Genomic DNA, 20,999 nt, shown 5'->3' on the forward strand with positions numbered 1-20,999 from the left:
TCCCAAATCTAAATTAGGTCTCCCTACCATACATGACTGGCATGCTGTAATTTTCCTTAGCATACTTATTGAATATATTTATTCTGTAAATGATTTTTCCACCAGCCTGTAAGATCTATGATGACCAGGACCTTATATCTGTTTGCTTAGGCCTTATAACCAGTGCCTAAGTTCAGAAAGAGGTCAATAAAATAAATGAGTAGGTTACAGCTTAATACTTTTCCAAGCCCTTCTGAATGTTTCTTCTGGATCCTGACTGCTTAAAAGTCACTGTCACTAATACCTAATTGGGTAACACATATCTGAGAAAAGGTATGACCTGAGCAGCCAGGACGAGACAGCCTCAGAAACTCTGCCTAGGATCCCTGCAGCTTCTCAACTACTTCAAGGTACTGCCTCCTACCCCTCCCTCAGAGGGCCACTTCCCACAGGCACCCAGGAGCCCAGGGAAGTCCCTATGGCTTATAAAAAGATTGTTTCATCACCCAATTCCAAAATAACAGAATCATTTTTAAAAGTCCTTTAAGTTCCCTGGAAAGCTTCTGAACTGTATTATTTTCTTCCTGCCCCCATGAGCAACATATTAGGTGATTTATTTATAAACCATTATCACATCCTAGTTCCTTTTTTTTTTTTAAATCCTCACCTAAGGATATATTTTCAATTGCTTTTTCAGAGAGAGTATGAGGGAAGGGGGGGGAGAAAGAGAAACATCCATGTGAGAGAGACACATCGACTAGTTGTCTCCTGTACATACCCCACGGGGGGCAGAAAGTGAACCCACAACCATGGCCCTTGACTGGGAATCAAATCCAAGACCCTTCAGTGACCAGGCTGACACTCTAAGATGCCAACTTTAAGTTTTATATAAGCCAAAAGATATAGCAGTTTCTTGAAGTTATAAAGAACGACAAGAACATTGAGATTATAGCTACTTACACACATTTTCTGCCTAATGGTCTATGCCATGAGAATCTGCTCTGCCTGTTATCCACTCTCAAATAGGAAAAAAGGCACACTACCCAAAACTAGGTGAGTTCTTCCCCCATAAGGATTCCCCCCTACCGCCTTTTTTTTAAACCAGAAATGACCAACAATAAAATGAGCACAAAGCAGATTTCTAAACTCTTGAGTGTACTTTTTAAAGCTAAATTGAGGCTGGGTAAGCAAGATGTAAGGAAGAGCATACCTTTCCATACTTGCTGAAAAGGTTCTTCAGATCTGTTGCTCGAGTTGTGGAGGACAGTCCACTGACCCACAGATTCCTACCAGAACTGCTGCTGATACGACCTGGAGCAGGAGGGAGATTATGCTTTGTCACCAGGAATAATAGGAAGCATGACCTAAGATGTGGCCCTCCCTTAAACCCTAACCACATCCAATTTCAACTCTTCTTTTTTCAATTTCAACTCTTCTAATTCAAGAATTTAATCACCGTCAACATCTAAGACAGAGGTGAAAAATTTGGATGGCAGAAACAGAGTTTTCTTACTTGAGGAATAATCATGTCCAGATCAGTTACAAACTGAAATGTCTTTCAATGATCAGATCTCAACCAAGATAGCAGTTTCTATAACTCGTTACATTACTCAATGGAGAATAGGCTGTAATAGGATGCACTGTAACAGAGTTTTTACTATCCCATAAATGACAACTACAAGAGATATAAAACACAGCATTTTAAACCAATCTCTCAAGATACAATTAGATAAGTTTATTCCAGTAATCCACAATAAAACAAATTATGAGATCCAGAATAAGGCAATTTTCAGGCCCCTCCCTCCTAAGCTAAGGGATCCATTGGTGGCTCCCCACCACATAGGTTAAATCATACCTTTTTCATCTTTAATGATTGGCTTTATATCTTTTTCTTCCTTAAAAGAACTAGAGACAAAAGTTAATGTTAATCATACAGGAAAAAAACAAAAGAGAACTAAATTAAAAATATAATATGTGCTAAAACTGAATACCTACCAGAAAATTAGTCTGAAATAAAATTTTAACAGACACCTTTGCAAGCTTATATTGGATATCTGACTCCCCAAAATACAATGTCAGATTCTTAAGTCAATTCGATTTAACTGGAGAACATTTAGCAATTTAAGAACACAACCATAGCAGGTTGAGAAAAAGAAAAGGAATCAAATCAGCCATTAAAAATACACAAAAAGAAATAAAACACTCTTTAGAGGTAAACTACAATTTCATCAGTCTGGCTGGCCAATTGCAGAAAAAACAGCTTATGTGTGTCATTAAACGACCAATGAAAAGGAGATAGCGTCTGGTCTAAAACTGAGAAAAAACAAACCTCATTTTCTGATCAGCGCCCTCACTGGCTGAGGACTCTTTAGGAGCCGGAGGGACTTCATTACAAGCTTCAAAAGCAAACTTCTTCACGTCTTCTTTGCTATCTCTGGGGTCTGGGCTTGAGGCTTCCTGGGGCGCTTCCGCGACCTCCTCGCTAGAGGCTTCCGCGAGCTCTGAGGCTTTACTACTCTGCTCAACTGGCTCCTCTAGCCCTACAGGCTCACAGTCCGTCCTCTCGTCACCGCCTGTCTGCTCCACGGGCTCCCTTTTCACTACCGCTAACAGGGTGTCTGCCTTGCTCCACTGAGCTTGTGCTGTTGACTCGCTGGCCAAATCTAAATCACCCTCCTCCGGATGGCCGCTGCCAAAAAGGTCCTCTTCCTCCGCAAGCTTTCTGTCTGGCCCCACGCTACTTGTATCCTGTGCAAATGGCTGCTCCAGCTCGGAACCTTCTTCTTTTACTGGCTCAGATTTACAAGTTTCCCCCAAAATGTCGAGTATTTTCTCATTTTCTACGGATTTAACAGGAATAGAATGGCACAAGGTTTAATTACCAGGGAAATAAAGCAATCACAAATGTGGAACTGGCACGGCTGCCACACTAACACGAAGAGAACTGCTAGCTACACAGAGATTGGAAAACCCGTGGGTACACACGTTACACTGGTTACACTACCTGCACTTCAACCGATTGCTAAAGCCGCTACGCTACATGGAAAAGGCCCCCACAGATTTAAACACCTACAACCACTTGGCTGCTTCTCAACAGTCTTCTTCATGTTTTGTTCAAGTCTGGGTCTTCTCACTTATTTCTCCAATGTCCAAGGTGCTGAACTGAATGCAGTCACCATTCAATGATAGCTCAATTTCCAAATTTCTTTGAATTTCTTTTAACAGAACAGTCCAACATGAAAACCAGAAACTCTTCAGATGGCGAGAGATAAACGCAGTCCAGAAGGGGAATAACATGTTGGAAATTTTCATGAAGAAACTCTGTTTCCTCTTCTGGAATCCAGTCACTTCTCAGGTTATAAGTGCCCTGACAACCACTTTATCCTGCCTTAACTGCATTAATCAAATTGACTGCAGAGAAATATCACAAGATCTGTTTCATGTGTAGAAACACATGGAAGAATCACAAGGAGAAATTACGTAAATGCCACTCTATGTGGTTAGAGAGATGAATATAATCACTACATCTCACCACATATATATGACCTCTAGAAACCAGAACAGCTGTTCCACAGATCTGGTGATATGAATGGGTTTCCAATCTCTGATCCTTGTATGATCTGGATTGTCCACCATTAAAATCATTTACAAGACCATAACACAGCATAAAATATATAGACAGCTTGAAAAAAATAGTAGTGAGAAAACTTTCAAACCATAATTGTTGTGTTTCTCTTATCAGTACCTGGCTCCAATAGTGGTTCTTCAATATCCTAATTAAAAAAGAAAAGACAAAAACCACAAGGCACTTAAAAATTGGACAGATCCATTCAAAACAATGCATTTAGTCCTACAATCACTTTGTCATTTTCACCCCAGCAAAAGCAGAATATAGTGGTACTATTTAGTCTGTTCAATTCTCTCCTCAGAGTCTGGCCACTCCACCCCAAGTTCAAGCTGATCTAATGGCCTCCACAGCTGATAGACTCCCCACAGCCAAGGCAGAGGTCACATAGATGGCCACGGCTTTATAAATCAAAACAGATTGGACAAAAAAATGTTTCTACCAACATAAACTATTATTTATAACTGGACCCTCTTAACAAAACCATCTCTCTACCCTGCTTAAAACCTCTCCCAGCTTCCTACTGTATGCAAGACCACCTGCCAAATCCTTTCCCTGGCCCACAGACTCTGGCAGTCAGGCCCACCTGCTTCTGCAGCCACACCCTTGCCCCTCTGCCCTTACTTTGTATACTCCATCCTTACAGTGAGCCATGCTCCCTTCTATCCCAAGTCTTTTTTTCCCCTTTACCAGGCTAACTCCTGACCGATGTCAGACCTTAATTAGAATAGGACTTCCTCTAGGAAGACTTCTAGGTGCTTTTGTTGGCCAACTACCTGAACTTCTCCCTCATCAAACTTCTCTTTCAGTTACATTCTTGTTGGTTAACTCTGCCCCCACTAGACTCAAAACTCCAAAACTGGCCGGTTTGGCTCTCAACCTCTTATCCCCAGCACCCAGCTCAGTATCAATGCTCAAGGAATCATTTGTACATACATGTACACATCCCTTCCCACTATGGAAAATTAGCTACTCGTGTAAAGTTTCCAACCATGCAGAAACAGATTTTCACTTACCGAAGGTACTTTGAAGTCCAATGATGAAGCATCCAAAGTGCTCTCGAAGCATTCCCCGTCTACCTGAAAGATGATGGAATGTCACTTTGTGGGGACAGAGCTGTGAATGCCAAGGCCTATAACTCACTATGTTCCAGGCAACCCAAGTGTCTATTTCCTTCAGACATCTACTGCCATCCGTAAGTAAACTGTTAGAGTATTCAGTTTATTACTTGCCTCCCTGCCCCCATACCTGCTCCAGCAGAGGATAACACCAGCATCACTGATAAAGGCTTGCAGATGGTAGGTATTCTGTCAGCATTGCCCAAATGAATAAATTCACTTTCCAGGGAGTTTCCACATACTGGTGCTCTAATTACATCACTCAGTCATAGAATTCCCAAAGTAGAACTCAAAACCAGGCACGTCTCCAATTTCACTTGGTAGCAATACTTTTAAAATAACAGTAACTGGGCACTTTCTTCTAGAGTGCTTTATTTAACAAACACTTAACTTGACTGTTTCCTTTTTATTGTTTACTATACCAAAAAATAAAATACAAGAAAACCCCAACTTATCTTAATTAAAGGTTATTAAATTTTTAATGTTTTTTACCTAAGCAAAATGCAAAAATACCCCTTCCAGGTATTTTCTCTTTTTTCATTTTCTAGGTTTGAACCTTATAACCTGGACACTCCCATTAACCAAGAAGTTAGAAACCAAGTACATGCTCTGAAAATAATTAACATTGATAAAACAGGATCACAGAGAGGGCAAATCAATTCCTTAATACTATCCTAGGTGGAGGTGTAGTGATGTTTGGAGTTTGTGACTTCTGACCTTGAAAGTTTAAAGTTCAGCCCTTCGAGGGCAGGTTTTCCAGTTTAAATGGAGAGAATTTACCACCAAGGTTCAGATCCTAAACAGTGTTTATGGTGACTGATTTTACTGCTTGCTATTTAATGAACCCCAAGCATGTTCTTGCTCATATAAAAAGCATGTAAGTATTGGAAGCCTCGGGGCTCCTGGCACATTCCATGTGTCTCAGTGTTACCTACAGCATGTTCTGTGAGCTGAGATGGGAGCTCGCTCAGCTGTGCAGCCACATACTCTTTGCTATCACAAAGGGAATCGAGGATGCTGTCCGTGCCATCCTCCCCAAAGTCTGGGGCACTGCTGTTCTCGACTTCAGCTTCTTCTAACACACTAACGTCCATCATGTCAATATTCTGCAAGCTGTCCAAACTTGCTTCCACATCCTCCTATGAAGAAGAATGAGAGGTGTCAATGACAAGGTAGACCAGGACTCAAAGCTCCTGCTGCTGTCTTCACTGTCACGCCACATACCTGCCCGTCTCTGGAATCCTCTTCCAGGCCATTGTCTTCTGTGCCTTCTTCCTCAGTCTTCTGTCCTAATTACAGAATAATTGTTCAATCAGATAACAATTCAGGTCTGGCCTCATAATTAGTTTATGCAGAATGGTAGATTTCAATCTTAGAGAGAACATGTTACAAGGAAACCAGATGAAGTTTAGTTTGTTCTAATATGTGTAATTCTGTCTTCATTGGGATATGAATATCTAGGATTTCTGTAATACTATCAGACAAAGCATTCTGATTTTGCACAAAATACCTAAGAGCTTCAAAAGATTTCAAAACCACTCCGAAGTAAAACAAACACCCCAAAAGAAGAGCAAAAGATAACAGGGTATTTTCAACAAACGTAACTTTGAAAATATAATATCCATCTAGTAATAAAAGAAATGCAACCCTACATAACATTCTGGATTATTAACTTGCTGGCTTTCCCTACATTCTACCATTTTAAGCAGGCTGCCTGCCTTTCATCAGTCTCTCGCTCAGGAACTTTTATTTGCAAGGCAAAGGCTACCATAAAGTCCATGGTCAGCTTAAATCTTATGAATGAAAAACAACTATTTACAGTTGATGCTAAGTATTCCCAAGTGGAGCTGGAGGGGAAGGAGAAGCTCCACGTGTACTGAAAGCCTTAAAAATGCACATGTTCTTGCCCTAGCCAGTTTGAGTCAGTGGTTAGTGTTGGCCTGCAGACTGGAAGGTCCTGGGTTTGATTCTGGCCAAGGGCACGTACCTCGGTTACAGGCTCAATCCCGGGCCCTGGTCGGTGTGAGAGTGGGAGACAGCCAATTGATGTGTCTCTTTCACAATGATGTTTCTCTCTCTCTACCCCCCCTTCCACTCTCTCTGAAAAAGCAATGGAAAAAATATCCTTGGGTGGGGATAAAAAAAAAAAAAAAGTACATGCTCTTTATTCCAGGTGTTCTCCTTAAGACATGCACTAAAATGTCTGATAAGGGATTCAAAACATAAGTATTTATTCCACCTAGGAAGTGTACATAGCCTAAACATCTGAAAGGAAAACAAATTATAGCACATTTTGTTCACATGTGGGATATCAGAGTGGAGTGTAACCTGGCAATATCTGGAGACATTTTGGGGGGCATCAGACCTGGGTTGTGTGTGCTACTGGAATCTAACTAGTGGATAGTAAGTGACCGGGGATGCTGCTTACCACACTGCATAGGACAGTGCCCCACCACAAAGAATTATTTATTCCAAATAGTCAACAGTGCCAAGGTTGTAAAAACCTCTGGTACACCATACAATGTCTTGCAACTTAAAAAAAATAAATAAGCTCTCAAGGAATACTTATTGATATGGCAAAATTCCCGTAAAATTACAAAAAGAAACAATACCACACAGATGTACTTTTATTAAAAAGCACATATATGTTTGTATACATGCAAGCGTGAAGATGAATACAGAGGAAGATGACTGAGGCAACCACCAACAGTGGTTAAAGTCTGAGTGGTATAATTAGAGATCGTTTTATTTTTACACACGTACTTTTTACATTTTCCAAATTATTGAGAAGTATTATTATTTTTTGTTAATCCTCACCTAAGGATATCTTTTCCATTGCTTTTCAGAGAGAGTGGAAGGGAAGAAGGGAGGGAAAGAGGGGCAGAGAGAGAGAGAGAAATATTGATGTGAGAGAGAGAGATTGACTGGTTGCCTCCAGCAGAGCCTGACAAAGGACAGAATCCACAACGCAGGTACATGCCCTTGACAGGGACTCAAACCCATGACCCTTCGGTGGGCAGGCCACGCTCTAACCACTGAGCCTACCGGTGAGGGTGAAAAGTAGTTATAAATTTTTAAAACAAACAAAAAAATTAAACATAAGTAACCTCATTTTTTTTTAATCCTCACCTGAAGATATGTTTTTATTAATTTTAGAGAAGAAGAGAGAGAAAGACATTGATGTGAGAGAGAAACATTGATTGGCTGACTCCTATACATGCCTGACTGGGGATCAAACCTGCAACTTAGGTATGTGCCCTGACTGGGAATCAAACCCATAACCTTTTGGTGTACAGGATGATGCTACCACCAACTGAGCCCCCAGCCAGGGCAGAAACTTCAATCTTTAACTAAAGATTCACACTGCAATGTCTATACCTTAAGTATCACATTTACCCTTATTATCAGTAATCACTCAAGAAATGTAGTTTTATTACATGTCAAATACTGTATTCTCTACGTCTTATTGTTTAACACTCCCCATAATGCTAGCAGGTTTAGTATCTGCATTTGATACAGAAGAATTTGGTTCAGCTCCAAAGCTGGGACTCAAAAACGCAGCTGTACCACTTCCCATTACATCTAAACCTAGCATATACTTTTGAAATACACTAAGAATGTTTGGCAATCACAACCAATTTCTAAGCCTCTAAATAGTATTCTGCAGTGCACACACAAGATGTAAACAGGAGAGATGCATATCCTAAACCTTCACCAAAAAGTGCCCTAAATAAGAATGGAAATGACAAATGCTGAGCAGATAGGCTATACCCCAATCCCAAGGGCCTGGTCTCTGTTGACTAAAAGCTGAAAAAGGGGCTGGGGGGGCAATAGGATAGAAACTAGAAAATCAAATTTTAGTTTCCCACATAAAACCTAATTCAAAATTTTAACCTTTTAAAACACATCCACACTCCTTCCACAATTTTAGCTATGTTTTACTTTTAAAACGCAACAGTCACTCTTGACTTCCCAAAATTAGTCCCACTCTGTGGCACAGACTCTGGAAAACAATTGGTTAATTCCTCTTGATCACTTTTATGTAATCTTGAGGACCTAATTTTGACCAGGACACCATAAGCGTCTAATCCTTTTTATCACTAACCGCCAGCCCAAACACCTCCAAAGAATAGGCTGGCTCAACAATGTACAGGTGCTATCCTCTGTCCCTGGACTTTAGGCCACCTATTCCATCTCTGGACATCGGTGACCTCTCTGAAAAAGGGGAAGGGATCAGTGCTAGAGCTACACTGGTATAAACATTCTCTTTATACCAATGAAAGTGACTATTACCAAAGCTTTCTGGACAAAAAGCTAACTCCACATAGTTTTGATTTGACCTAAGCTTTAATCCAGGCATTCAGATAGGCTTTTAAAGCACCTAGCTAAGGTTCAGTTTGTCTAATGATGTAAAGATCCCTGTTAGGAGCCAAGAACATTTAGATTAGTAAGCCTTAAACCTCAATAGTTTTAAACAAGCATCTACATTAAAAACTTTTAAACTAACTTAAGTTGTTTCATAGCTATTGTAAAACAGGCTTTCAGACCATGGATAATTTAACAGTGAAGCACATAGAGCTAGTTGTATGTTTCCTGCTGTAGACCAGTCTGTCAGTCTGTATTCATTTAGACCAGGGGTGAGGAACCTTTTTCCTGCCCAAGGCCATTTGGATATTTATATCATCATCCGAGGGCCATACAAAATTATCAACTTAAAACTTAGCTATGAAAAAAGCTCCTAGATTTATTGAATTTCAAGTCCTGCCTGTGGTTGCCTACTGGGCCAGACCCAAATTGATTTTACAGGCCTTATACAGCCCACGGGCCGGACATTCCCCACCCCTGGTTTAGACAGTATTCATAGCTGAAGTATAGTTCAATACAAGAGCAGAAAAAACACATCAATGTTTAATATTAAACACAATGTAAATCCCTTTATGGAACCTAACTAAAAAAATTTAACCTTTCAAAACACACTGTACAAGTTTTAACAACTTAGATAAGTTATAGAAAAGTTTTCCTTCTAGGAAAATCTGTTTAAAACTTAAACTGAAATTGTTGAAAATGCAACAAAATAACTTCTTTTTACTTTCTAAGCAATTGTCCTCCACTGCCTGAATTATATTGTCGTTATCATTATAAAATCTAATAATGAGGACAACAGCCAATAAGGGCAGCAAGGTTTCAAAGTTTTATGGAATTAAATCCTACCAAAAAATAACTGGTATTAGCCATAAAAAGGAATTGATATATGGCACAACATAAATATACCCTGAAAACATAATGCTCAGTGAAAGAAGGCAGACACAAAAGGCCACATATTGTATAATCCTACTTATATGAAAAGTCCAGAACAGGCAAATCTACAGAGACAAAGTCAATTGGGTATTGTCAAGAGCTGAGGGCGGGGGAAACGAAGAGTGACTGCTCATGGACAAGGGGGTTTCTTTTTGGGGTAATGAAAATGTTCTAGACACTGGTGATGATTGCAAATCCTTGTGAATAAGCACTGCATTGTATACTTTACATGAATTTTACATTATTTGAATTATATCTCAATTTTTTAAAAATCACACTGGTAAAAACATAGGCTGGATACAAACTAGGGGTAGCTTTCACAGTGTCTTCCTGTAGTTCTTTTAAAATATCAATGAAAAGAGCTGAGAGGTTTTTAGTATATATTTTAATTTTACTTGGAGTCCTCCTCCAGCACCCTGACAGAGCTACTTGTTAGCTGGTGAAGAGCAGGCCTAATTATGCGATGGAGAGCAATGACAGCCAAAGACATTCTCTTCCTGGCCTGGAGGGCAGAAAGAGTGCTAAAAACCCAGTTCTCTAAGTAAGCTCTCAAAACAAACAGCCTCAAGCATCAATAAATACAGGCAGATACCTTTAACATATCTCTTTGCTGTTTTCTTGTTTGTGGCGTCCAATGTGATGCCAATTTCATCAGGATCCTGCCCTTCTTCCTTAACTGCCTGTCAGGAAGAGATGGATTTTACATTATCAAGACCTGCAGGGCACAAATTATTCTTTTTTAGTAACAACTTCTAACCCTGCCTTGCAAAGAGCAAGTCTGGTTCTGCTATCTGGGCTTTAAGCCCAAAACGCACAGGATGAACCCAGCACAACTCTGGGTCCCACACCCACAAGATAAAGGGGTGTGTGAGCTGGGTCTTCCAAATCGGGGTCAAGGACCAGTTACAAAATGGCCCCTAACCTCAGAATTGCCCAGCCTTCTAGTTTAAGTTAACGCAACAAATAATAAGAGACTTGTACTTGGTCTACAAGGTGTTCCATAAGCCATCTTTGACTTGGGGTGGCAGAGGGAGAACAAACAGACTGGATTGAGGGAGGTGCCTCAGTGCTTTCCTCTTTCCTGGCACAGGACTGGGCACTCAACAGTAAACTCACAAGTTCCACGCTCTTAAGCTTGCGCATGGCTCAGCGGTTGAGCATTGACCTAGGATCCAAGAAATGGTGGTTCGATTCCCGGTCAGAGCACAAGCTCGGGGTTGTGGGTTCGATCCCCAGTCCGGGGTCTGCAGGAGGCAGCCAATCAATGACTCTCTAATCATTGATATTTCAGTCTCTCTCTCTCTCTTCCTCTCTCTGAAATCAATATAGATGTATTAAAAAAAAAAAGCTTGCTATGGTTGGAGACATTACAATCCTCCATATTCAATTTTTGTGTTATGTGCTCTGTGGTGGATAATAAACACAGAATGTCAAGATAAAAACAGGGAGGGGGAGCTGCACTTTACAGAGGGTGATCACGAAGGTGACATCTCAAGCAGACCCAAAATGACGACAAGGAGTCAGCCAGAAGACCTGGGAGAAGAGCAGTCTGGCGCAGGGCAGGGTAAGTGCAAAGGCCCTGGGGGCAGGAACAAGCACAGTTCCCTTTCCTATAAGATCTCAAAGGTCCTCCGGTCATCTGTTCTCCATGGAGAAACTCTCCAGGGAGGTTTTCATCTGAGGCTCAGAGAGAAGAAAGCACTTGTCCAAGGTCACAAAGCCCAATCTAAAACTCGAGTCTCGGGAGGAGTCCAGGGGCTACCCTAGCGTCTAAGAAGGCGGGCTGACAGCGCACTTGAGGCGACTGGCTGGTAGGAAACAAGGCACAGAGAGGGGCGATGACGGGGCAAGGTCACACAGCCCGCCCCCACGGTCCCCGACAGCCCAGACCAGGGGTCGGCTAAGCAGCAGGGCGGGCCGGGACGCCCAGGTCCAGAAGTTAGTGACAGGTCCACGCGGGGGCGTATTCCGACCTCCTGCGTCACCCCCCCAGCCGGAGCCACCTCACCTTCTTCAATCGCTCCATCAGGACGCTCTTGTTGCCGCCTGTGTCCAGGTTCCTCTTCTTCAGCTCTGCCCGCAGGTCGATCACCCGCAGTTCGCTGAGCCGCCGCGTCCCTGCCTCCGAGACGCCCGGACCAACAGCGGCCGTGCCAGAGCCCGAGTTGCTGGACCCTGCCAGAGTCTCTGCCATCCCGAGTTTCCTGTCTCCGGCACCTACCCCCGACACCGCCAGCGGCTGTAGCGGCTCTGAGCACAAAATGGCGCCGCCTAAGAGGAAAACGCACTCACTTCCTCCCGCCCGGCTCTCCGGCGGTGCATGCGTTCTTAGCAGCAACGGGCTAGCGCGTCTACCTACCGCAGGTTCCCAGCGACAACGCGCAGGCGCCGTATGTTCAGCACGCATGCGTCCCGGCTTTTCGCGGCGGGAGGCTGGAGAGACGCAACGCGCCTGCGCACATCCCCCAGGGCTCTCCACGCATTTGCAAATGCTACGGTGTCGGTCCCGCGCCTGGTGCGCCTGCGCAGAAGCGGGGCGAGCCGGGGCGGCTTGAGCAGTTCTCTGGCAGGCGGCGCCATTTTGTGCCAGGAGCTGAGAGAACCCCGGCCCGGTTCTGTGTGAAGTGGGTGGCGGAGCCAGGGTCCCTGGAATGGCGGAGACTCTCTCAGGCCTAGGCGATTCGGGTGCGGCGGGCGCAGCGGCTCTGAGCTCCGCCTCGTCCGAGACCGGGACGCGGCGCCTCAGCGACCTGCGGGTGATCGATCTGCGGGCGGAGCTGAAGAAACGGAATCTGGACTCGAGCGGCAATAAGAGCGTTTTGATGGAGAGGCTCAGAAAGGTGGAGCCGGGGCCCTCAGGGTGGACAAGAGTTGGGTCGGGGGACCCCCGCGGCCGCGACAGAGTTTCCTTATTCTCGCCGCCCGTCTCTGGCCTCATTTGCGGCCTGCGCCCGGCCTGGCGCTCCGAGCTTCTCCCTGCTTCTGCTAGGCCCCAGCGGGAGCTGCGAACCCAGCCAGACTAGGTTCAAATCCCAGCGCCGCATTGGGGCGAGAAAAATAAAATATGACGCGAACGGAGGAGGCCGCCGCGGCCCCGCAGCTCTAGATGGCGGGTTATAGCGACTGAGAATTGCTGTTTTCCGCATCAGCCACTTTGCTGAGGGCTTTCCTCTCATTGTCTCTTCCAAGCCTCCAAAAGTGTATAGGGAACCCTGAAATCCTCACTTTCTAGGTGAGGCAGGAGACTCGGCCAAGGTCACACGGTCCGGGAGAGGAGGCGATGGGATTTGACCCCAAGCCGGCTGATAACTTGTGCCCGCGCTGGCCGCGGGGGTCTTTTCTGGAAAGATAGAGGCTTATTGTACCCTAGGGCCAACAAGCCTTGAATAGGAGGTTAGTTTATAAAGTAAGCGTGTCAAGAAAATATTTGAAGGGGGGCAAAACAGTGGGGTTTGCCATCCCTGGCTTGGGGGTATAACACGGAAGGAAAGTGTTATTTGCAGGAATGAACAGAAACGTAAAAGACAGACTTGGGGAGGACACCGAGATAGCTTCAGGACTTGCCCTAGAGGGAGTGTGTGACTGGACTTGGGGCTCAGTCAGGTCTCAGTGGCTTGTTCTTTGACGTGGAAGACGTTTAATCCTTTAAAAGACTGTTTCTTCCTGTGTAAAAAGAAGGAAAAAATAGTGCTTTTGTTTTAGAACTGAGGTTGACTGAAAAGGCCTTGGCATGTTGCCTAGCACATGTAAACACTGAGGATATGATCGTTGTCACAATTCACTTTTTCTCTGTGCCACCATGTGTTGTTTGCAAAACGGGGGCAATAGTCCCTACCCTTAAGGGATACTGAAGGGTAGGTGTGAAAAGCACAGTTAAGTAAATGTCTGCATCCCTGACCTTTTTCTTATTCCTGTTGCCTTCTTTCTTTACCTTTTCCACACCTAGATCCTCTTGTTCTGAGACCCTCTCAGCCTTGACAACTATCTCCCACCCCCTGCAGAAAACGTGGTTTGTGACTCATTCCACCCTAGCTCCCAAACAACTGAGGATTGGGGTTTTATTCTTTTATTAATTGCTATTGAGAGGAATTAGGCACTTTTCCTATTTTCTAGATAAGGAAGCTCAGGCTGGAGAGTGGTGAGTTGATAAATGCAGAGCCAGTTGGGGCCTTTCTAACCAGAACTTGTATTTTTTTTACTATAGATGGATACTAACTACTTTTATTCATTCACTATGAATACAAACTTCTTTTATTCAGTGCAGGCAGTTCATTAACCAAGATGTGTACCTGGAGAAAATGCAAGGAGGGTTGGCACTTGAGATGTAGTCCATGTTCTTAACCACCAGGGCCTCCCGGTCAACAAAACCAAATTGTTTACTCCCCCCCCCCCCCCCAAACTTCCCCCTCTTGCTCCTCTGCACCCTTCCCCAATCTACAGGCCTGCAAAGCTGATAAGATGTTATTGAATCCTCCTGTCAGGCTGGAGGCTGAGACTGGTGTGTGACTTCAGGAATCTTCCATCACTGTCATCTTTGACGGGAGAAATACATCCCTTCTTCCTCCTTCAGTTTCTTAGGGACATGGGCACTATGCAAATACCGTGAGCCTATACACCCATCTGCTACCATGCCCAAGCAAGTCTGGAATTACTACTGATCTCTTTCTCTTCCACTTCTGTCATCCAGTTTGTATCCCTTCCTTGGTTTATTTTTCCTGGAAGGGCAAAAAAGGAATAGGTGGAGGGAACACACAAAGTTGATTTGCAAAGGCTTGTAAGGATGACTTAGAACCCTCAGTCCACATAGAGATGACATAAAGACTGCACGACAGTGAGACATAGGGTGAAATGTACACCTCCTGTGTAGAGCTGTTCTTCTATTCTCTTGGTCCAGAATTGTGTGTCCCTAGCAAGAGGGTAAGGGACTTTCTGGTTGTCTGTTCCTTGATCCCAGGGCAGAACTCTGATTTTTTCTAACTCTGGCTTCAGAGAGAAGGGAGAGATTTTCTTTGCTCCTGATATAGAGTAGGTAGATGCAGGACTCCCAAGCCCCATTCTAAATTCAGATAGCAAGCTGGAAACTCCTAAGAATCTAAAACTGTCTACAAATAAAACAGTATTTGAAGTGGGTCTAAAAAAAAAATTATGCTCACAGGATAGTACAATAAAAAGAGAAAGGGTTAGTAGTAACAACTGAACATGAAGCCCAGTATCCAGGGGTGTTTTCAGTGACATGTTCGGTACTGATTTGCTGTACGTGGGTGGGGCTGTTGAAGGGAATGACAAGTTCTTGGGGTGGGAGGCTGGGCTTGCCCAGAGCTTCTTGCAATTCTGTATCCTTTGAGATGGGTCCCCTAGTGGCTGAGAGCAAGACCTTTAGAGTCAGTTGTAGACGAGGTAATACATGTCATGTCTTGTCCTATGCCACACACAGTAGGAACTCAGCCAGTGAGTGTTAGTATTCTATACAGACAGTGCCGACTGCAGGCATGGCGTGGAGAGGGGATAGAAGGTCAAATATTGAACACATTGCTGGTGAAGTCATAGGAAATTGGAGAGTGTGCCTTTCCGTTTTTTTAGTTCCATTGAGCCTGGGGATAGGATAAACCAGATTGTGTGATAATGTTAAAAATAAGCCGAATGTTTGTTCAGTGCTTGCTTTACATGGGCGATAGAGTTCACACACAGCTTTTAAGGGTAAGTACTGTACTTTTATGTAACCCCAAGTTACCGACGGAGCAGAAAAGTCAGAGTGATTAAGTAAATCTCTTTAAGACCACACAGCTGAGAACTGGTAGAGTCTGACTCCAGAGCCCTTGCTTCAAAGTGTGGAGCAAGAGAATGAATGGAAGGGGTGGAGATGATGCATTTCCAGATCAGTGGCTGTGAAAGCCAAGTCTGTGCTGACTTTCATGGTGAACTTTTTTTTTTACCTTTCCTTTAGGCAATTGAAGATGAAGGGGGTAATCCTGATGAAATTGAGATTACGTCTGAAGGAAACAAGAAGACATCAAAGAGATCTAGCAAAGGTATCAAGGATTTTATGAGTGCTGCTAATGTTAAAGAGCTTTCTTCAAAACTAATTTCTTTGCTAATGTGCCTCATTTACTTGGTTGTGTTTGGGGTTAGAATGAAGCCTTGCATTTTTTTTCAAGATCACTGTATTTTGTTTCTGTGCTACTTGAGAATTCATAGGGTGGAAGGGGTATTTACACCTTTACTCATTTTCCTCTGTAGGTTTCTCAGCAGCCTTTGCTTATCCAGGCCCTTAACCTTCCTTAAATAGAGAGTAATTATGATGGTTTGAGTCTACTATTGCTCTGACTTGTGGAAACTAACTCCCCTTTTACATGCTACCTGGCCAAAACAGAGTTGTCACTTTTAAAGACATTGCTTTAAAAAACTACCTTCTGTGTAAAAGCAACCTTCCACATAGCTTTAATGACCCTCACCACCTGACCCAAACCTCCCTTTCCCACTTCCTCCCCCACTACCTTCCTCTACTACTTTCCAGGTTTTCATCAGGCCACAAACATGTGGTTCACTCTCTTGGCCCTCTGCATTCTGCCCACTCTTCTTCCCCGCGTGTCTGAATTCATGTCCTAGTTAATCAAGAGACAACTTCTGATCCCACCAATAGCAACTCTTGTGTCCTTTCATCCTCTTCACTGCGATGACCTAGTTCCTTCTGTCTTGCTTATGTCGTTCCTCATGTGTCATAACCAGATTGTTGAGGGCAAGAACTGTATCTTCCTTGTTTTTCTTTCCCCTCGGTAATTACTCTAATGTAGTAACATTCTTTCTGTTTTAAGAAAGAATCGGCTAAAATTGAGCATTTGGACTATCCTGAAAGGTCCCTTGGGTGATTGGAGGCTTTGTTGCTCAGGCTCCAAAACAAAATGAAATAATCATATTACCTGGCCAGTAATGAAGAAAGAACTGGGTTTGAAATGTCTGAGAGGCAGTCACCAATGTGAGCCACACTCTGTGGTGTAAGCTCTGGGAGAACAGCAGTCTTGACCTCACCTTGGAATGTAGTCACTTCCATGATACATTGGTCCATGATACATTGTGCATTTTTGCCTTTGCCCAAGTAAATGTCTTTGCCAAGGGAAAATGTACTGGAAAATCAATAGAAAAAAGACAGTCGTGGTGGGGGAAAATTGAGCTTGTGAATCTTCTTTTTGCTTTCCTTTTCCTTTAAAAAAATATTTGTACTAAGGTTTTTAAAAATATAGACATGCGTTAAGTAAAATGTAGAAGTTCTTTCTCCATCAGGAGGAAACCTAATAGAAGGTTGGGCATGCTTTCCCAGACTTTTCTGTGTATATACAGTCATTTAAAAATAAATACATAACGATGCAAATACATCTGTGTACATGTATTTTTCTTTGCTTTAAAAAAATAGGTCCTGCCCTGGCTGATGTGGTTCAGTGGTTAGAGGTCGAGAGTTCGATTCCCTGGGTTCATTTCGCATGTACCTGGGTTGCAAGTTCAATCCCCAGCCCTGGTCGAGCACCTGCGGGAGACAACCAATCTATGAATCTATGTGTCTCTCTTGCATCAATGTTTCCCTCTCTCCCTCCCTGTCCCCCCACACACCCTCCCCCCTTCCACACTCTCAAAATCAATGGAAAAAATATTTTGAGGACTAACAACAAAAAAAGGTCCTATACAAAACATTTTATGATTTGCTTTTTTCACTTAACATGTTAAGGGCATCTTTCCATAGTTCAGCAATTAAAAGATCTCATTCTTTTCAAATAGCTTAATAGTAATCTTTCATATGATGTACAACAATTTAGCTCATCACTAGACTGTTGAGATTATTTTCCAATTTTCACTGAGCATTTCCAATATTCAGTGCTGCCATGAAACAGAAATGTCTCTGTGGTTAAAGAAATATACTTTTTGATAACTAGAAGTAAAATTTTACGGTCAAAGAATATGTGCACTTTATTTATAATAGCTACTCCAACAGTCTGTACTGGTCAGTCTCTCACCCAACAATGTGAGGGGAGTGCCTATTTCTTTAAACTCTCATTTAACATGAGTATTACTTATCTTTTTTATTGTTACCTCTTATAAAAAAGAAAGATACTTTGTTGTATTTATCTGCATTTCTCCACAGGTAGGTTTTCATTTGCATTTCTTCACAGATTAGACAGCTTTTGATAATTGACTGTCTATATTTACAAAATTGCTTTTCCATGCCCTTTGCCCATTTTTCTACCGGGTTGTTTGTCTTACTTCTAAGGGCTCTCTATAAAATATTGCAATTGTTTTTTCCCCAGACTGTCATTTGACTTATCTTGATTGTGGTGTTTTGGTCATTAAAGTTCTAATTGTTAATTTAGGAAGTGCTGTCAACCTATTCTGTACGTTTTCTAGATTTTATGTTGTGTTTTAAAGGACTCTCCTCCCTTTAAATATAGAAAATATTCTACATTGTAGAGTAATAGTCATGATTTTATTTTTACATTTAAATGTTTAAGTCATTTAGAGTTTATTTTGGCATATGTTGTGAGGTAGGTAGGAATCAAAATAAGGAATATTTCTGTCAGATTCTTCTTGCCTTTTTCCTAGTCACACTCCCCCCCCCCCCTCCCAAAACAATTTTGTAATTACTGTCACCATGGATTCGTTTTGCCTATTCCGGAACTTTGTGTAAAGTAGAACCATTCAGTACAATTGCTTTTGTGTCTAGTTTCTTTGCTCAGCATAATTAGTTCTATTTGGAGGTTTATAGGACATTTTGGTATTTGATATGGCAAATCTGTAAGTTCTACTTAATTATTTTCAACTACCTTGTTAGATTGTATCAAGATTTTAACTGAAAATACTGGAGAGTTCTAACCCATTTGATGAGCAAACTCAAAATGGTTTAAAATCAGCATACTGATTATTTTAATCAGAATATTTGAAAGCATATCTCAGGTAATCTCAGCACTCCTCCAGAGTAGTTTTACACCAATAATTTGTTAATTATCAGCAAAGTAAATTTAACTGGAAAAACAAAGTCAGCGCATTTGCTTTTTGTTTATTTTTCTTTGTTGATAATCCTCCTCTGAGGATTTTTTTCCTTTGACTTTTTTATTGTTGTTTGGTTGTTAATCTGCACCTGAGGATATTTTTTCCCATTGATTTCCAGAGAGAGTAGAAGGGAGGGACGGATGAGGCGGGAGAGAGAGGGAGCTACCAACTGGTTGCCTCCCCCACTCACCCCAACCTGGGGAGGCTGGAGAATGAACCTGCAACCCAGGTATGTGCCCTTGGCAGGGAATTGAACCCACGGCCCTTGGGTGATGGGCCCATGCTCTAACCACTGAACCACACCAGCCAGAGCACATTTGCTTTTGCTACTGGGTCATTTGTGTTCTTATGTATATATGTATATGTTTTTCTGAACTGTTTGAGCATAAGTTCCAAGAATGTGCCCCTTCACCTTAAATACTACAGTATTGCCTAAAAGTGAGGACATTACATAGCATTTGTTATCAAAATCAAGAAATTAACATTGATACAATGCTATTATCTAAGCTTAAACATTATTTAAATTTAGACATTTTTTTTCCAGTGATGTTCTTCATAGTTCAAAAGGAAAACCCAGAGTCATGCATTGCATTCAGTTGTCATATCTCTGGTTTCCTTTAATCTGGAACAGTTCTTGAGTCTTGTGCTATATTCGTATATTGCCATTTTTGGAGTATATAGACCGCGTACTTTGAAGTATTTTCTTATGATTAGGTTCAAATTATATACTTGTCAGCAATACCACAGGAAGTATTACTCTTCTCAGTGTATCCTCTCCAGAGGCACATGCAGTCCATTCAAGTAACATTTAAAGTGGTGGTGGTCAGATTTCTCCACCTGAAAGTTACTGTCTTATCCTTTGTAATTACATCTATGGGGGAAATACTTTGAGACTTATGTAAATATCCTGTTCATCTTTCACTAGTTTTAGCATCCATTTATTCTTATCTAGTAGTGATTTTTCTAAATTTATATTCCTTCTCCATTTATTAGTTGGTTTTGTACCATAAGAGATAGCTTGCCCTTTCCCCCATTAACCAGTATGAATTTAGAGATTATTTTATTGAGTAGGTTATAAGACTTTATGATTATTATTATTATTTTTTAATCCTCATTCGAGGATATTTTTTCCATTGCTTTTCAAAGAGAACGGAACGGGGAAAGAGAGAGAGAAACATCAATGTGAGAGAGACACCGATTGGCTGCCTCCCATATGCACCCCGACTAGGGCTGGGGATCGAGCTTGCAACCAAGGTATGTGCCCTTGACTGGAATCGAACCTGGGACCCTTCAGTCCAAGGGCTGACGCTCTTTCCACTAAGCCAAACCAGCCAGGGCAAGACTTTATGATTATTGTTTATTTTTAAGTTCAAATTGTCCCAGTGAGAGCCCTTCAGGCTGGCTCGCCTCTCTTTTGGGCATGTCTATGTCATTCTTTGAGCAATTCTTACTTTGTGGCACAAGAGGGTATTCCATTCTCTTGTCCTTTGCCTCTCCCACCCTAAGAATCCGCCATTTCTTCTAGGTACTCATTCCTTTTTATGGAGAGTGGTACTCTGCTACTGTAATGTCAGCTCCATCTAGGCCGGTGCTGGGTTTGTAAGGTCTTTTGGGCTGAATATGCCTCAGGAAATTAAATACTGGTAAAGTAATCAGATATAAGCCAATGACAACTTTAGAAATGTGAAAAAATTAAGCCCTGGCTAGTATGATCAGTGCACCTGACAAACTTGCTGGCTACTTATAATAGTTTATCACTTTATTCTCTTGCATTTTTTAGGTGTACGTGATATCACCTGGAAGTCAAAGATTTATTATTAAGGTATTGCCAGGTTGACATAAAAAGATGTAATCTAAAATAGCAAATGAAGCTAAAAAGAGCTATTCAAGACCTGTGACATGACTAATTTTGAGGAAGTTTTCCTTGATGTGATGACTTCATATCA

The 20,999-nt window shown here is 42.2% G+C and overlaps 2 protein-coding genes across 3 annotated transcripts in view; one reads left to right on the forward strand and one right to left on the reverse strand.

Annotated features, from left to right (window-relative positions):
* The window catches only part of SAFB2 (scaffold attachment factor B2), a 34,332-nt gene extending 22,007 nt beyond the window's left edge, over positions 1 to 12,325 (reverse strand). The window contains exons 1-9 of the mRNA XM_087816685.1: positions 12,029 to 12,325; positions 10,613 to 10,700; positions 5,947 to 6,011; positions 5,654 to 5,861; positions 4,621 to 4,679; positions 3,725 to 3,752; positions 2,309 to 2,819; positions 1,835 to 1,884; positions 1,190 to 1,290 (exon numbers count right to left, since the gene is read on the reverse strand). Coding sequence (XP_087672811.1) covers positions 1,190 to 1,290; positions 1,835 to 1,884; positions 2,309 to 2,819; positions 3,725 to 3,752; positions 4,621 to 4,679; positions 5,654 to 5,861; positions 5,947 to 6,011; positions 10,613 to 10,700; positions 12,029 to 12,214 — 1,296 coding nt within the window. The 5' untranslated portion in view covers positions 12,215 to 12,325. The remainder of the gene's footprint in view (positions 1 to 1,189; positions 1,291 to 1,834; positions 1,885 to 2,308; positions 2,820 to 3,724; positions 3,753 to 4,620; positions 4,680 to 5,653; positions 5,862 to 5,946; positions 6,012 to 10,612; positions 10,701 to 12,028) is intronic.
* A 213-nt stretch (positions 12,326 to 12,538) lies between these two features.
* Positions 12,539 to 20,999, forward strand: part of SAFB (scaffold attachment factor B) — a 35,026-nt gene continuing 26,565 nt past the window's right edge. For both annotated transcript variants that reach the window (XM_016197883.2, XM_016197884.2), the window contains exons 1-2: positions 12,539 to 12,860; positions 15,965 to 16,049. In XM_016197883.2, the coding sequence (XP_016053369.1) occupies positions 12,672 to 12,860; positions 15,965 to 16,049 (274 nt within the window). In that variant the 5' untranslated portion in view covers positions 12,539 to 12,671. The remainder of the gene's footprint in view (positions 12,861 to 15,964; positions 16,050 to 20,999) is intronic.

The sequence above is a fragment of the Miniopterus natalensis genome, chromosome 4 (assembly GCF_054644295.1).
Source record: "Miniopterus natalensis isolate mMinNat1 chromosome 4, mMinNat1.hap1, whole genome shotgun sequence".
Classification (NCBI taxonomy): domain Eukaryota; kingdom Metazoa; phylum Chordata; class Mammalia; order Chiroptera; family Miniopteridae; genus Miniopterus; species Miniopterus natalensis.